The following is a 19,405-nucleotide window of genomic DNA, read 5'->3' as shown; positions in this document are numbered from 1 at the left end:
GTTCACCCAAAAATGAACATTCTGTCATCATTTACTCCCCCCCAAGTTGTTCCAAATCTGTATACATTTCTTTGTTCTGCTGTACACAAAGGAAGATATTTAAAAAAAAATGTTTGTAACCAAGCAGATCTCGTCCCCCAAATGGATTTTTTTCCTGCTATGGTAGTCAATCAGGGGCGAGATCTGCTTGGTTACAAACATTCTTCCATTTTTGGGAAGATTCCAAACATTTTTGGGTGAACTATTCCTTTAATATTCATCTTTACATCTTTCAATTGCATCTCATTTTATTTCTATAATCTACTGTTTTCACTTTTTTTGTGAAACAAATTTTTCAATGAGAAAAAATGTTTAACTTTCACAATCCATCTTTTTAGATAATTGCATTTTGTGTGTGTGTGTGTGTGTGTGTGTGTGTGTGTGTGTGTCCAATTCAAAAGTTTGGGGTCGGTAAGATTTTTTTTTTATTTGACATTAATTTGTTAATTTATTTGACATTAATTTGTTAATTTATTTGAAATTAATACAATAAAATTAATGCAGCACATTAATTTGATCAAAAAGTGACAGACTTTTATATTGTCACAAACAATATTTGAAGCAAATGCTGTTTTTTATACTTTCTATTCATCAAAGAATCGGAAAATTTATTAAGTTTCCACAAAATTATGATGCAGCACAACTTTTTTCAACATTGATAATAATCAGAAATGTTTCTTGAGCAGCAAATCAGCATATTAGAATGATTTCTGAAGGATCATGTGACACTGAAGACTGGAGTAATGATGCTGAAAATTCAGCTTTGATCACAGGAATAAATTACATTTTACAATATATTCACATAGAAAACAGTTATTTTGAATTGTAATAATATTTCACAATATTATGTTTTTATTTCTGTATTTTTGATCACATAAATGCAGCCCTGGAAGAGACTTCTTTCAAAAACAGTAAAAAAATCTTACCGGCCCCAAACTTTTGAACAACAGTGTATTTTTATTAATTTGCCAGCTGAAGGATTGACGCCCCTCACTATGACATTCTGAACAGACTGTAGTCTCTCCCTCACAATCTTTTTTTCATTTGTTTAGAATTGACTCTCACTTAAGTTTATAGTCTTATATTCTCATGGCTTTAACGGAGCACAAAGCTGTTCGTTTTAACTAGACAAGTCCTTCGATTTACACAAAGAGAACTAATGAGACAGGAGCAGGACATGTTGTGATCCACAGAGCACTCATCCTGTTTCATGTGAAAACATCAAATATTTGAATGTGCTATATCTTGACATACTGTAAAATCTTCTTGTGTTTCATATACAGCAACAAAAGGCATTTCCCACAACACAGAAATCAGCTTTATCGCTATATAAGGTAAAGTCCTGCACCTCATCAGGTATCATGGGAATCAGTGTAGAGTTTATTGTCTCACCTGCTGAGTTTGGAGTGGACGGGGAATTGGCCTGGCTGCCATGTGCGGACACACTCGCGGCGTTCACAGCCGTTCTCGCGGCGTACATGTTGGCTTCTTCCTGGAATTTTCCAATGTTCTTCTTATATCGGATTCGTTTGTTTCCGAACCAGTTGGACACCTGCCCACAAAAACATCATCAAGACATGTGTTTTCCAGTACAGTGCCTTCTTGAACCCCATGGATTCATATCACGATGGACTATTAAAAATAAACAGGTTCTTCGATGGAACACATGGCAGTCACACATTACAATCATGACAAATGTTACACATAGCATGTGACATTTTCTTTCCAAGTTGGAGACGTGTCAATGAATTAATGATGGTGGAAGCAAATAGATACTGATAACTGTAAATGTTGACTGTGTTTATATGCATTTTATGTGCTATTGCAATCAAACTTCTATTTATTAGGTGACACAAAACTACGTCATTATCATCATGCAACACTAGAACAATAAAATGCACAGAAAAAGCACCAATTACACACTTAATGTACATTCTTTGCTAAAAAAAAAAAAAAAAAATAGGAAAAGTTTACACTATTGCTAAAACATATTCCATGTTGATTTTATTACAATAGCATGTTTTGATCTGAGCATATGACCAGTTGAAACCAAATGGGACTCTCCATAGACGTAAAGGTTTTTATACTGTACAAACTGTATATTCTATCCCCCTACACTACCCCTACCCATCACAGAAAACTGTCTGCATTTTTTGAATTTCAAAAAAACAGTTTAGTATGTTTTTTAAGCTATTTGGTTTACGAGGACATAGGAAGTGTTAATACTTTGTAATACCCATGTTATTATACACATTTGTGTCCTCATAAACCACGTATACAAGAACACACACACACTAACATTAGAATAAAACGATCACTTATACCAATCTCAGTATGTCAGTGTGTGCTGGCAGCAATGATCACAGCACACACTGACAGCAATCACTCAACACACACACTAACGCCCATTACTGCTAATACACCAGCGGATGAGGCTCTGTGCTAATGATAAACACCATTACGATGAAAAGCTAATCAATCCTGCGGCTAAGCTTCCCGTTCCCGCGAGAGGCTAAAGGTGTTTCTATATTACAAACGGCACGGCGGTCATCACTCATCCCCGCGAGCCTGACTGAAAACCAGGCCTAAATGCATCATACAATCATTTCAGCTAAATTTATTAAATAGTTTAGAATGCATTATGCATTTAGCGCAGCAGATGAAAAATGCTAAGAGGCATGTGGTGCCATGCTGCAAATGATTTTGTTTTCGAGTTGCACGAGGTTGAACTCACGTGAGTATTACTGATATATTTCACATGCCAAACAGGTAGAAACAAACATCGGCTGTGTCTCAACATCTAGTGAGCTTCCTGCCTAAATGACATTTTTGGACATCATTGGAAAATGAGCAATAGTAATACTAAGGTATTCTTTGAAATTGTGTTGGGAAACAGTGTTGGGGAAAGTTACTTTTAAAAGTAATGCATTACAATATTGCGTTACTTCCTAAAGAGTAACTAATTGCGTTACTTGGTTACTTTTTATGAAAAGTAATGCGTTACATTACTTTTGCGTTACTGTTTCTCACCTGGGCTGGGCTTTCTTGATTGTTTTTTGATATAACAACAAAAAAAGTTCTATTTTTGGCAAATGTTAAGGCCTTTTCACACCAAAAGTGAAATGAATAAGCCTCAGGCTGAATGAAATGCATATTTACGCCTGTATAGTAGAGGGCGCAGCTCAAAAAACCTTTCAGCTATGCTGCCATTCTGGATTAAAGAATAGGATACAGGTGAAGGAAGTTCAACACTCTTATTTCTAAAACTAATCTAAAGTAATTTTTGCTTATTGGTTGAATTAGATCATTGAAGGTCAGCAGCAAAGACATTGTTTAACCCTTAAATGTATACCTCGGGTCTTTAGTGACCCGGGACGTCATTCACTACCCTCCTCTTCATTAATTTTTTAAAGTTAGACATCAACCTTCTTGGTATTCCTCAATCAATTCATTATAAAGAATATAACAAGAAAAAAAACATAAAATTATAAAAGAATGCCTATTTTTGTATTAATTTTTTGTAAAATTGTGGTGTGTATGAGTGTACATATATTTTTTCTGCACAACAATAATTGAATCTTAGATGACGGAATAAGTGCAATTCACCTTTATTCCACAAGGTGGCAATGTCTGATACACAATGCTGAAGTGACGACTCATTCAGACAGAAAACGAAATAATAAGAAAAACATGAAATGGCTCAGCGATTTACTGCAGAGCAAGTACTGAACGCAATCAAATATGACTGTAACTGTTACAGGATGAATCTGGTGAAGCTGTTAGCAATCGAAATATTGATTTTGAAGATGTTGAAAATTATATAGTTTTGAGAATACGTTTGAGATCGCGAATGGGCTCATATTCGTGACCTCAAACATAAAACTAGCCTATTATTTGCTGAATTTACTGGGAAATGAGCTCTGATGAGGACAGTGGTGATGGCATAAAACATCTGCTCAAACTGAGTCCTTTCAAGCTCCAAAAGGTAACAAAATATGATTTATTTTATTCTTCTGTAATTGTTACTCTAATATCAGAGGAATTTTATACTTTCGCGACAGGTAGAGATCCTTCCGTGTTAGATATAGATCCGGGTCCATAAAGACCCGAATATGTAAGAATGATTGGCGAAACAGTCATGCATTTAAGGGTTAATAAAGTGAGATTAAATACATAAAGTATATTTTTGTGTAATTTGCTGTAGTTAATTATTACAGGTTTGCGTAAAATTCTGAGATCGCATTTCATTGTTTTTATTCATTTTGAGGAATATTGAATGTTTTTGTGCAAGTGAGATAAGTAAATACATGTTCACATTTAGTCTAGAACTACAATAACCATCGTGTTCACACAGCGCACACAACACCTTTGCACTTTATTTCTCTCAACATGGAGACAGGAGAGCTGTCAGTCAATAAATGTGAAAAAGTATCTTGCGTTACTTATTTGAAAAAGTAACTTAGATATTTTGTTGTAAATTGAAAAAGTAATGGATTACTTTACTAGTTACTTGAAAAGTAATCTAATTACAAAACTCAAGTTACTTGTAATGCGTTACCCCCAACACTGTACATGAATATGATAAACATTCAGAACCATGCTACACTGAATAGTAAAGAACCATGATCTCACTATCATTGAACTATGATACGTTTTTGTGGGTGTAATATTTAGGGGAATGAAATTATATTAAATAGTGAATGGATCACACCTGCGAGACCGTGATCGAACATTTCTTGGCCAGCTCCTCTTTGGCCTCTTCACTGGGATATGGATTACTGAGATGGGAATAGAAATATTCATTCAGGATCTCTGTGGCCTGTTTGTTGAAGTTTCGTCTTTTCCTCCTGTGCAGACAGAGAGAGAGAGAGAGCGACAGACAAATCAGATGTGGACATCTTGACAGAACTTGTGTAGTTTTGTTTTGTTGCATTATTCCACTTTCATTTGCTTGTAATTATACATCTGTAAATAGCATATCTGTGCATATATGTAATTCTGTTCATAATCACATACATATGTTCATTTATTTGCATTATTCTGTGTATTTTTTACATTTTTATTACTGTATTAAGACATTCGTTTCATTTTATTGCCTATTTTTTTATCATTCCTTTTTATTGACTTTATCCATATGTATGTCTGTACTTTTTTTTCTGCACTGGAAGCTTCTTCTGTCACCAAGACAAATTTCCTGTGCGTGTTTAATGGCAGCATACTTGCCTTTAAAGTTCATTCTGATTCTGAGGCTTCATGCCAAACATCATGGTATAGAAAAAATAACTGTACTGTAAAAAAAAAAAAAAAAAAAAAAAATCCCTGTAAAATTTATAGTAAAAAAAAACGGTAGCTGTGGTTGCCAGAACTTTACCGTAGCAACATTTTAGGTTTTATAGGACAGCACTTAGTTTACTGTCTATTTTACAGTTCAAAACTATATAATTTAAAGGTTTATATTGTAATAATTATGGTTCATAACTGTTTATTTTACACGTTGGCCATGTACACTTTAGTGAGCCATTACTTTAAGAGAATTAGAAACACAAACCACGTGATTTTGTTGTTGTGATTATTATTCAATGTTAGATAAACTATTACAATTGAAAAAAATGCATAAAAAATTAAACCTAGCATGAAAAGTACCTAAAAAATTAAACTATTCAACCATTACCAAAGTTACTGTAAGAAAAAAGATAAATTATCAAACAAATATTTTCTTGTGTGCTGTCAAATCGATTAATTGCATCTAACATGAAAGTATAAAAGTTTGAAAATATTAAAATTAAAATTTTTAATCTAATTAATTACACAATATGGCGATTAGTTAATCTAATTAATCACAAATTAATCAGCCTTGGTTCAATTAGGACATTTAAGTAACTTTTATAAACATTACTGGTGTGGATCTCGAGAAAACTATGGCAATGACCAATTTTAAGATATGTCAGTGCAAGTTGCTTTCTATTAAATCAGCTCAAACATGCATTTTAGTCTTGGACTAGCTTAAGCCTTGTCTGTGAAACCGGAGGACAAACTTTTTAGGCTTCAACAGCCCTGATGGTGAGTAAATGATGACAGAATTTCCATTTTTGGGTGAACTATAATGTTTTTTATTATTATTATTATTAATAAGGAAATATGATTTATTTTTTTTTTTAAATGAAATGATACTCTAAATAAGAAACCAAAACTGCTAGTAGGTGGCAGTAAATATCTAAATGAGTAAGTCACTGAGTCATTCATTCATTCGATTTGTTCAAATGGCTGATTCATTCAGGAATGACGTAAACGGCTCTCTTTAAGGGCCAATGAATCACTGGTTCACTCGACTGATTCATTCAAAACGCAGATTCTTTCAAAAATTAAAAAACAGCACTCGTGTGATATTGCGCTCATTACTCATCTGACATTGCTTACCTATATCATATGATATAAATATGAGACAAAAACTCATACAGATATTAAATTTTAGGGTCATTCTAACTGAATTCTATAACGGACCATCGCACCATCACGCAGTGGGTTGTTGCCCTGCTTCATGTTCATCACCAATCAACTTTATGAAATGTAAGATGGGGCGGGGCAGGTGCGTTAAATGCGTTGATAATTTAAAGTTACTTTTCCCCATAACTAATTAATTAAATTAACCTGTTAAATCGACAGCCCTAATATATATATATATATATATATATATATATATATATATATATATATATATATATATATATATATATATATATGGCAGCACTCATTTTTTCCCTTACTTTATGGGGAATATACAATCAACAATGGCATACCAACTATCTAGCCATCTACTGAGAGATAGCTTGATTTAAAACTCTATATGCAGACTTGTTACCTATTTGTTTTACTATTTTTTATTTTGATGTTTACTGGAAAATAACAAAACTGCACATTAATCTCAATCCCAAATGGTAACATGAAATACATAAAATACATGAAACAGGACATTTAATATTTAGTTTGACCTCCTGAGATTGACAACTTAAGAAAATAATAAAAATAAACTGCCTTCCTATTTTCATAGGATATGGTCGCATATTCCAAATGAATTCAAACATGCAAAGACAAATTCTACAAGCAGATGGAAAAGAGGAATAAAGCAGACCGCACGCATACTTGAAAGAGAAGAGCTTTAAAACGACAGTAAATTGAGCTTTCTGTGCCAATGAATTCAACCTCCTCTCTGCATCACTCATCTGTGGGTTAAGAGTCTGCGATTGGAGCTCATCTCAGGGGGTTTTACATATGCAGCACTGAAGGGCCGGAACAGAGGGTGAGCCGATTTCCTCCCCAAAACCCCTCTTCACAAAATGCAAATGAGCACAGCATGGTCTCAGCCGAAGAGAGGATTAATCAGAGGAACTGAGCATGCTCCAAAGAGACAGAGAATGGATTCTGAGTGCTGGAAGGAAACATGAAGCTCATTTAAATGTTATGCCTCCGACTCCAGGCTTCCAGTGCGATTTATCCGCAAAGAAATGTATGCAAATCCCATGCACGTTTCAAAGGGAACAAGTGATTACATTGAGAAAGGGATGGACTCAACACGGCAAAGCGTGTGTGTGGGTTTGGATGTGGCCCTAAAAGCGCAAGTCTGGGGCCTCGACTCCCCCGGGAAGGATCAGGAACGGGAAAACGCATGTGTGCAAATCTGTGCAAATAAACCACAGAACCGTTTGTTTACATGGACGTGGTAGTAACAGGCTTAGCGCTAAGAGCGTTGGGAAAGAATGAGAACAAATGCGGCAGAAAAGCAACACGCACTGACCTGGCGTCGAGGAAGCGGGATCGCAGGATCATGACGGCCTCGCAGGTGCTCTGCTTGAGCTGCATCTGGATGGAGCTGAACTTGCGGTGGATGATGCCGACCATGCGCTCGATCTCTTTGGGCGAGATGGGCCGTGTGCGAGACTGTTCCCTCAGCAGGTTCATCACATGGGTCGTGAACTCGTTACACGCCTGGAAAGAAGAAAATGGAGACAGATGCATGTTACCATAACAAGTTATGGGTTAAAGTGACTGTCCCATAACCAAAAAACACATTTAAATATATATATATATATATATATATATATTATATGTATATGTTTTTTTTAGTTAAAGTGAAGTTATATTTTATTTTTAAATCATGAAACTTTATGTAAAGAAAAAAATTGTCCCGTATTTTCATGTCACTACCGAAACGGTGTATGCTTTAGTCCATTGGCTGAGACTGATTTTTATCACACTTCTACATTTTTGATGAAGAAATATTCATGTGTCCCTCCCCCTCATAGCCTCTCTTTCATAGTAGATAGGTACCATCATTTTAAGTTAAATGTGTTCAAAAGTCTGAAAATCTGTGTCTAACTTTAAGGAACACCTTTTTTTCTGCAATTAAGCAAACTTTTTTGGGTGTTATTCCATAAAATGTAGTTTTTATGTGTGTACAATTGTTCATATATATATATATATATATAAACCCGATTCCAAAAAAGTTGGGACACTGTACAAATTGTGAATAAAAAAGGAATGCAATAATTTACAAATCTCATAAACTTATATTTTATTCACAATAGAATATAGATAACATATCAAATGTTGAAAGTGAGACATTTTGAAATGTCATGCCAAATATTGACTCATTTTGGATTTCATGAGAGCTACACATTCCAAAAAAGTTGGGACAGGTAGCAATAAGAGGCTAGAAAAGTTAAATGTACATATAAGGAACAGCTGGAGGACTAATTTGCAACTTATTAGGCCAATTGGCAACATGATTGGGTATAAAAAGAGCCTCTCAGAGTGGCAGTGTCTCTCAGAAGTCAAGATGGGCAGAGGATCACCAATTCCCCCAATGCTGTGGCGAAAAATAGTGGAGCAATATCAGAAAGGAGTTTCTCAGAGAAAAATTGCAAAGAGTTTGAAGTTATCATCATCTACAGTGCATAAAATCATCCAAAGATTCAGAGAATCTGGAACAATCTCTGTGTGTTAGGGTCAAGGCCAGAAAACCATACTGGATGCCCGTGATCTTCGGGCCCTTAGACGGCACTGCATCACATACAGGAATGCTACTGTAATGGAAATCACAACATGGGCTCAGGAATACTTCCAGAAAACCTTATCGGTGAACACAATCCACCGTGCCATTCGCTGTTGCCGGCTAAAACACTATAGGTCAAAAAAGAAGCCATATCTAAACATGATGCAGAAGCGCAGGCGTTTTCTCTGGGCCAAGGCTCATTTAAAATGGACTGTGGCAAAGTGGAAAACTGTTCTGTGGTCAGACGAATCAAAATTTGAAGTTCTTTTTGGAAAACTGGGACGCCATGTCATCCGAACTAAAGAGGACAAGGACAACACAAGTTGTTATCAGCACTCAGTTCAGAAGCCTGCATCTCTGATGGTATGGGGTTGCATGAGTGCATGTGGCATGGGCAGCTTACACATCTGGAAAGGCACCATCAATGCTGAAAGGTATATCCAAGTTCTAGAACAACATATGCTCCCATCCAGACGTCGTCTTTTTCAGGGAAGACCTTGCATTTTCCAACATGACAATGCCAGACCACATACTGCATCAATTACAACATCATGGCTACGTAGAAGAAGATCCGGGTACTGAAATGGCCAGCCTGCAGTCCAGATCTTTCACCCATAGAAAACATTTGGTGCATCATAAAGAGGAAGATGCGACAAAGAAGACCTAAGACAGTTGAGCAACTAGAGGCCAGTATTAGACAAGAATGGGACAACATTCCTATTCCTAAACTTGAGCAACTTGCCTCCTCAGTCCCCAGACGTTTGCAGACTGTTATAAAAAGAAGAGGGGATGCCACACAGTGGTAAACATGGCCTTGTCCCAACTTTGAACATGTGTTGATGCCATGAAATTTAAAATCAACGTATTTTTCCCTTAAAATTATACATTTTCTCAGTTTAAACATTTGATATGTCATCTATGTTGTATTGTGAATAAAATATTGAAATTTGAAACTTCCACATCATTGCATTCTGTTTTTATTCACAATTTGTAGTGTCCCAACTTTTTTGGAATCAGGTTTGTATATTATATATATATAATATATATGGCTAAAAGGGATATTTGTATTTAATGACCATACAAATTTGGACAATATTTTATATATTTTTTAAATATTTTAAATTTGAGGGAAGCACAAAACACTAAACTTGGTTAACTTGGATGGGTGAAAAGCAGATCACAAATTCCGAGCTACAACTGAGATCAGTTAGGACATTTATTGAAACTATAAGCTACAAAACTGACTCGTTCAGTAATTATAAATGTTATGACATCACATCTGTGAGCTCATTAACATATGAGCGCCCACATTTACATATCAACAACAATTCAGTATTAGGCAACTTTTACGGCAGTAACTTTTTGTTACTCATTTTACAAGTGAATTAGTCAGCCAATCACAACACAGCTCATTTACATACAGAAGCAACAACAGTCTGTTTCATTCCAATGGTCAGAGCAGATGAAGGTTAAAAACATCCTTGATTAACTTTATAAATATACATTTTATTAAAAAAAAAAAAAGAAAAGATTATTAAGAGCTTATTATTTTAAAATCTTCAAACTTTCTATGCCTGGCTGGTAACAAAAGTAAATAAACAGTAATTCATCTTTTCTAGGTTACAGTTTAAAAGTTTAGGATCAGTAAGATTTTTAAATAAACTAATAGCCTACTTTTATTCACCAAGGACACATTAAATTGATCAAGTGACAACATAGGCATTTATAATGTTACAAAAGATTTCTATTTCAAATAATAGCTGTTTTTTTAACTGTTTTCAACATTGATAATAATCAGAAATGTTTCTTGAACAGCAAATTAACATATTAGAATGATTTCTGAAGGATCATGACACTGAAGACTGGAGTAATGATGCTGAAAATTCAGCTTTGCATCACAGGAATTACATTTTACAACATATTCACATAGAAAACAGTTATTTGAAATTGTAATAATATTTCACAATATTGCTGTTTTTAATCAGCAAATATCAGCCATAATAATACACATAATTATATCTATTCATAATGTCAATATCTCTGCATTCATATTCCAGATCCACACGTGAATCCTAAATGAAGATTAAGATTATGCTAGAGAATGAATGACAATGTGGATGCTGTCTAATGTAGTGATGTCCATACAAACTCATCCATCTCTTGAGCCCTCATTCCTCCAGAGCAGATCCTTCTAGAGTTCATTAATCACGCATAAATATGAGGGTGACGGAGTCGTTACGCTTTCAATATTGTGACTTAATTCTGAAATGGCCTCATTGGCGCAAGATTCTCATTACTCACAGAGAGACACAAACAGATGAGTAAGAGAGCAGAGCCTGTCAGGAGAACCAGGGCTCATGGGAAGACCACAACAACAGATACAGAACGGATGATGAAGGACGTTTTGGGTCTTGTGCTGGGTGGTCCGCGTGTGTGTTTGTGGTCCTCTATGACAGCTATGAATGTCCTTTTGTGAACAAACACACAGAGGACACCTGGCCCATGTCCCAGAATGCATTTCAGTATATCACCTCTCCTATGTCCCGACCGTTCATCATCACGGATGGATCTACTATCCGACCACGCTGAGAGCCAGTACAGCAGGGACCGATGCTCACTTAAACATAAATGATACTCACGATGCTTTAACCATTGAAGTTCTGAGCATTTAAAGGGATGGTTCACCCAAAAATGAAAATTCGGTCATCATTTACTCACCCTTAAGTTGTTCCAAACTTGTATACATGTCTTTGTTTTGCTGTATGCAAAGAAGATATTTGGAAGAATGTTTGTAACTAAGCAGATCTCGCCCCTAATTGAGTAGGAAAAAAATACTATGGTAGTCAATGGAGGGTGAGATCTGCTTGGTTACAAACATTCTTCTAAAATACTAAAAATATTAAAAAATTACTAACTAACTAAAACAACACTGGTAGAACCTAATGCTTTCACAAACATTTGTGCTATAGTTCAGATGAAGAACTGTACTAAACTACTCTGACAGTATTTTCTGCACCGCTACTGAATTTACAGCACCAAAGAAATGATGCTTTAGCTGAGCTGTGTTTTCTCCCAGAGTTGTGCGCTTGCGGTCTGAATCGAATGTGACGAGACAGAAAGACTCTGATGCTGTGAAATGATACAACAAGACAACAAATAGCCGAAGCGTCGTTCTTTCTGTTGCTCTGTCCTCTCCTGCTGCACGCAACAACAAACATACAGCATGAGCAATGCAGTCTGATTCATCAACCTATGGTGCTTATGAGTCCTTTTTCATTAATCAATTAAAAGGCTCAGAAATCTGCCTGACTAAAACACGTAACAGACTAACACAATATTTAAAAATATCCTTGCTCTTCTAAGCTTTATAATGGTAGTGAAGACAGTAGTGACATTTTGAAGCCCCAAAAAATAATCCATCCATCATAATAATAATCCATACGGCTCCAGGGGTTTAATAAATGTCTTTTGAAGTGAAGCGATGCGTTTTTGTAAGAAAAATATCCATATTTAAAACTTAAAAAAAAAAAAAAAAAAAATCAAATAACTAGTTCCAGCAGACGACCTTACACATACTGTGCAAGTCGATTTGCGCCAAATGAGTAACCCCTGACACAATGTATGACGTAAGGTGTAGAAGTAGGGTTGCAAAATTCTGGGAACTTTCAAAGCTGGAAACTTTCCACGGGAATTAATGGGAATAAACAGGGAAATTGCAGGTTAGCCTATAACAGGGTGCTTAAATGTAGTTGAAAAAAACATCTTGCAGCATAATTTTGGTTAAAACAACCATATTTAGTGCAATTTTAGTTGAATTTTTACCTTTGCACATTCCTCAATCACATTCACACAGCACACTACTTACTGCAGGGCTATTGAGGCCACACCCCCTGCATGCACTGTGCATTCCCCCAGTCCATAACATTATTGTGAAAAATAACTACAATTTAAAATAATGGTTTTCTATTTTGATATACATAAAAAATATAATTTATTTCTGTGATGCAAAGCTAAATTTTCAGCATCATTACTCTAGTCTTCAGTGTCACATGATCCTTCAGAAATCATAGCATGTTAGCTAATTTGATAATTATCATTGTTGGAAACAGTTGTGCTACTTAATATTTTTTATAACCTGTGATATTTTTTTCAGGATTCTTTGATGAATAAAAATTTAAAGAACAGCATTTATTTAAAACAGAAATCTTTTGTAACAATATACACTACCGTTCAAAATTTTTGGGTCACTATTTTTTTTTTGTTTTTTTGAAAGAAATGAATACTTTTATTCAGCAAGGATGTGTGAAATTGATAAAAAGTGATATTGTTAGAAAAGATTTCTATTTTGAATAAATTCTGTTCTTTTTAACTTTTTATTAATCAGTGAATCCTGAAAATATCATGACAGGTTCCAAAAAATATTCAGCAGCACAACTGCTTTCAACAATGATAATAATTGAGTATCAAATCAGCATATTAGAATGATTTTTGAAGGATCATAAATTACTGTTAAGTTTCCAAATTGGAATATTTCCAAAATTCCCCAGGTTAAGTTCCCGTGGAAAGTTTCCGGAAATTTACCGTAAACTTTCTGCCCCTTTGCAACCCTATGTAGGAGCATTGTAAGCTTAGATGCCTCCCGCGGTTCACACAAATAGGACTGTGCAACACACTCAAGCTCCTCTTCTCTTATATCCAAAATTCTAATGCGTGACCGGTGTTTTGTTTTGCTCTATCCTCTGTGCTTCCGGGTTCGTCCTTACATCATGCGTCGGGTCAGCGATTACTCTACCGCAAAACGATACATTATTTTATTTCAAGTTTAGTGCTTAGAAATGTTAGAAATGTTGCCTTGGAAAGTTTTTCATGACATTTCAGCTTTATTGCAATTATCAAAAATATTTTAATAGTTTTACTTTTAGTTAACAATAATAACCCTGCCGTGGATACAAATATGTTACCAAAAATAATATTTTTTCTTCAGGAAAGAAAGCTGCTTTGAGTGTGCATCCTTAAAACTACTAAAATAACATACTGAATCAGAAGCAGAATCATTCAATTCTTTTCCATTCTCATCTATATTTATTAACCTCCATCACAATTTGAACATCCCGTGTACTTCCTGGTTTTCCATGAGTGTGGGAACGCTGGGCTGTCAGTAGCAGCCTCTGTGATGCGTCTCAAACATTAAAACAGGAGGGTGTCTGTGAAATCACATCTGAGGTTGAAGAGCCTGCTTTCTGCCAGCAGAGCCCCGCTGTAACCCTCCCTTCACCGACAGCAACTTAAACACAGTGTTCACATCATGATGTGATCTGACAGATTTTGGGATGGAAATGCTGCCTGCTGAGCTACACACACACACACACACACACAGCATTAAAGTGTGACAATGGCAGTCAAACAGATGTTGTACTAATCTAATTTATGAGATATTACAGTCAACATGAAATCAAAATTGAAACCAAAATTGAAACCGTTTACTTCAGTACATGTTGCTGGTGTTACTGCACATGATTCATCAGTGCATGCTATTCCAAATAAAATCTTTCATTTTTCATCATTAGTAGTCAGAAAAAGGTCTGGTTTTGAGTATGTTCTAAGATGATTAAGATGTCTGTGAAATTCTCATTCATTCAAGCATAGTGTGCTCTAAGTTACTACAGTTATTGTTGCTTCTGTAAACTTAAAGCTTTCAGAATGCATCACTGATTACTTTGTATGCTTGATAATACCACCTTATTACCACGTTCAGCATGGCAAATTGGCTGTTTGCTTTTGCAGGTATGCTGACCTGTTCGTATTTCTCCAGCTCGGTGTGGTAGATCTGGCGGATCTGGGAGAGTTTGGCTCTGTAATCTGAGTGTTCTGCTGAGTTATCGGCTCCAACTCCACCTGACGCCGCCGCTGCTGCCGCCGCCGCCGCAGACCCGCCCCCTTTCTCCGGCCCAGACACGCCCTCCGCCAGAAGCATGTTGTCCAATCGCATCAGCTGGGCATCGGGGGGCTCCTCCTCCTGGGCGCCACGGATACTCAACACTGGAACAAAACAAGCACATGAAAAGTTTATTCAAACCGTGACGCCAGAGACTTTAAATATACAGAGACTGACACGACAGGTCCGACCTCATCGATCCACAGAGAATCTTTATCTTTCTGATAAATTGCCTTTGAGGCTGAAAACAAAAAAACGGCCAAGGCTGCAGTTGACTTTGCCAAGTTGTATGATGATATAATAAAACTTCATCTAATTCATATCATGAGCTTCCCACTCAGCGGTGATGCTCTGTGGCTGTAAATCTCAGTATGAGTATCCCTGTGCTCTCCTGCTTTGACACTAGAGGGCCTTAGTGTTTATATTTTACATCAGATTGACTCAGGACACCGTCTGATATTCAGTATTAAAGCACAGACACACTTGACCATATACTGTACACACACTTAAACATACAAAGAACAAGAAATAAACACACACTCAAGTAGTTCTCTAATGAAATCAAGTGTTCTTCCATCATATTAATTAACTTCATAAATACACTAATTAGAAATTAACTATTTCATAAAGGAACTGTTATATTTTCTGTCACTTCAATTGACTATGTATATAAATATCACTATATTAAAAACTATACACTATAATACTGTATAAATATAATACTATTTATTATACTTTATTATATAAAATTCTGCAATATTATCATTATTATGCAGGATTTTAAACTTTATTACTAATCACATAATATTGTTTTCACTCTATTTTTATTCTTCAGAAATACAGTGCCACATCTTGTTTTCATCTCAATATAAATTCAGGGACTGAACAGTAGAATAAAAAAGGCTTTCACAGTTCACCTCTGAAAGGCACACAATCCTGCTGCCAGGTTTGATCTTCCTTCCATTTTAATTATCAGTGACATTCTCCTCTCTCATCCAACGTCACATCCAGTTAGCGAGTCAGAGGTAGATGTAGTAATTTCCTCACAAGTTCTGACACATGGGCAAAAAAAACGACATTGAGACTTCAAGATTAACGCTGATTATGGGGCGCATTGTCTGGGAGTGAAAGGAAACGGGGAGGAGAACACTTCATTAATCCAGAGACAAAGCCCGTGCACTGGTGCATTAACCCCAGACCGCTGCGGCCCTGGTTTCGGACGCCACGGTGGTGAGAAAGAGGCCGGCTGTATGGCCATCGGGAGGGTTCGGGAGGGGGAACGTGACTCTGACCTCCTCTTTAAGTCAAAATGCAAATGCAAAGACTGTTTCGCAAGCAGGAAAGGTCAAGAGTTCACGACTTGGGCCCAGCGGGAGCCAGACTGCGCAATTCTGTGTTGCTGAGCTTCACGGGCAAGAGAAACATCCTGTTTCATTAACGAACATATTTCATCCAACCTGAAATGGTAGTATGGCTTCAGATGGGGAAAATCTCACAGGCTATGCATCACGTGTCTGACCACAAATAAAAAATAAATAAAATATAATAAAATAAAATAAAAAAATAACATAAAACAAAATAGACATGGATTAACATCACATGTCTGAGTGAACAAAAATAAAATAAAATAAAATAAAATAAAATAAAATAAAATAATAAAATAAAATAAAATAAAATAAAATAAATCATTAGATATAACAAAATAGCATAAAATAAAACAAAACAACAAAATAAAATAACATTAAATAAAAAACAAAATAAAATACAATAACAAAATAAAATAACATTAAATAAAACTGAATGCAACTAAACAAAACATAATATAATAAAATAAAATGAATAAAAAACAAACAAAACAAAATAAAATAACATTAAATAAGAATCAAAATAAAATACAACAACATAAAATAAAATAAAATAATAAATAAAACTGTAAATTAACTTATAAAACTTATAATAAATAAACAAAACAAAACAATGTAATAAAATAAAATAAAACAACATTAAATAACAAAATAGCATGAGATACAAAAAAAAAAAAACACAAAATAAAATTCTAAATAATAAACTAAATAATATAAAACATTTAAAAAATGCTAAAAAATTACAAAATAATGCATGACACCTTTGAAAAACTAATGCCAAGGTAACGGTAAATTTTTAATGGGAGTATGTGGGATTTTTTTTCACATGTTTTTATCATCCGTCAGTTGAAAATTGTAAATCTGATCATTTAGTAAAGTAAAAGCACACCACTGATTAAGACACATCATTTGAGGAATTATTCATATCTGGAGCACAAACACTACTAAAAAAGCAATCCAATACTACACCACAAAGCAGGTGTTTCTTATTTGATACAGCTACTGTAATTTCACTCTATTACTCAAAAAACACATAGCAGAATGTAACATGGTTTGCCTGTATAGTTAACAACTCATAAACACCACATTTAGGATCCCGAGCTCTAAACGCACTATATTAAATCAAACAGTGAATGTTCTAATTGTGTTCAACCTGAAGTTTCTAATGTACTGAGACACTCTGAGCAAGAACTCTCAAGTTTTACAAACTGATTGCCTAAAAACTGAGAATAAGGACTCAAACGCACCTATCACACAAGTTTAGCACATGTTTTACGGCACTTTTAGAAGTAAAAACGTAGACTGTGAGCACAAGGGAGTCTTGACAGAAACTCAAGGCCAACAGAATTCCTCCCAACGTTATAAAACGTCTAGACTGTCAAGCGAAAATGGAACATAAAAATTCCCCCGTTCACAAAACGATTAGGTTTCCCTCTGCCAAGTCCCGGTTTCACATTCACGGGTGTTTATTTTACTTGGCTGGATGAATCTCCACCATCAGTCTGTTAAAACCAAAAGCTGTTTGGCCAGTGATGGACACAGAACGAAAAACCCAGAGCCAACCGCAATACGATATATTCGTTTGAAAGAAAAAAAACTGGCATGGGATCAAAAGTCAATGGAAAGAAAAAAAATTATCTGAACATACAAGCATGAAAACCTTTATGGAGAACCATAGCAGTTTCATGAGGTCATATTGAGCAATACTTCAAGTACTATAAAATCAAAAGTCAGGTTTACAAGCATGCTGTAACAGAATGGTCTGTGGCGATCTGGCAACATGACAGCGCAGAACCTGATCCTGTTTATTGTTTCGCACATGCTCGCAAGAAAGGGAGACTTCCTGATTCCTGATGCGGTTTCACCCAAGAAGCACACACAGATCCTGCTCTGCTATAGCATCTGTCAGGAACGCTGTGACGGACGTCAGGATCCCGCCATTTGGGCTCGGCTGTCATCCCTCATTGACAGCTGATTGTTACACAGAGCAAAAGACCAAACAACGAGAGCACAGCTGCTCTTCATACAGCCGTCTGCACAAACTGGATATGCGTCGATCCCACCAATCAAACGCTGTAATTTTCAATGGGTTAAAGGTGCCTTAGAACGCGCTTTCAAAAGATGTAATATAAGTCTAATGTGTCCCCTGAATGTGTCTGTGAAATTTCAGCTCAAAATACCCCATAGATTTTTTTTATTCATTTTTTTAAACTCCCTTTAAATTCTCGTGCTCCCCGCCCCCGAGCTCGCGACTGCCTTAAACAGCATAAACAAAGTTCACACAGCTAATATAACCTTCAAAATGGATCTTTACAAAGTGTTTGTCATGCAGCATGTCTAATCGCGTAAGTATGGTATTTATTTGGATGTTTACATTTGATTCTGAATGAGTTTGATAGTGCTTCGTGGCTAAAGCTAACATTACACACTGTTGGAGAGATTTATAAAGAATGAAGTTGTGTTTATGAATTATACAGCCTGCAAGTGTTTAAAAAATGAAAATAACGATCTTGTCTCTGTGAATACAGTAAGAAACGATGGTAACTTTAACCACATTTAACAGCAACATGCTAACGAAACATTTAGAAAGACAATTTACAAATATCACTAAAAATATCATGATATCATGGATCATGTCAGTTATTATCGCTCCATTTGCCATTTTTCGCTATTGTTCTTGCTTGCTTACCTAGTCTGATGATTCAGCTGTGCACATCCAGACGTCCTGCCCTTGTCTAATGCCTTGAACATGGGCTGGCATATGCAAATTTTGGGGGCGTACATATTAATGCTCCCGACTGTTACGTAACAGTCGGTGTTATGTTGAGATTCGCCTGTTCTTCGGAGGTGTTTTAAACAAATGAGATTTATATAAGAAGGAGGAAACAATGGTGTTTGAGACTCACTGTATGTCATTTCCATGTATTGAACTCTTGTTATTTAACTATGCCAAGGTAAATTCAATTTTCCATTCTACGGCACCTTTAAGATGTGAAATTATGGGCATGTGAAATTATC

The 19,405-nt window shown here is 35.7% G+C and overlaps 1 protein-coding gene across 5 annotated transcripts in view; it reads right to left on the bottom strand.

The window, feature by feature from the left end:
- pbx1b (pre-B-cell leukemia homeobox 1b) overlaps positions 1-19,405 on the bottom strand; it is a 103,816-nt gene that overhangs the window by 10,455 nt on the left and 73,956 nt on the right. For all 5 annotated transcript variants that reach the window (XM_048200153.1, XM_048200152.1, XM_048200151.1 and 2 more), the window contains 4 exons: positions 14,883-15,127; positions 7,832-8,022; positions 4,751-4,886; positions 1,432-1,591 (listed from right to left, as the gene is read on the bottom strand). In XM_048200153.1, coding sequence (XP_048056110.1) covers positions 1,432-1,591; positions 4,751-4,886; positions 7,832-8,022; positions 14,883-15,127 — 732 coding nt within the window. The remainder of the gene's footprint in view (positions 1-1,431; positions 1,592-4,750; positions 4,887-7,831; positions 8,023-14,882; positions 15,128-19,405) is intronic.

Source organism: Megalobrama amblycephala, linkage group LG8 (assembly GCF_018812025.1).
Source record: "Megalobrama amblycephala isolate DHTTF-2021 linkage group LG8, ASM1881202v1, whole genome shotgun sequence".
Taxonomy (NCBI): Eukaryota; Metazoa; Chordata; class Actinopteri; order Cypriniformes; family Xenocyprididae; genus Megalobrama; species Megalobrama amblycephala.
The sequence above is the reverse complement of the archived record's forward strand: the minus strand, read 5'-3'. Positions and strand labels throughout refer to the sequence as shown.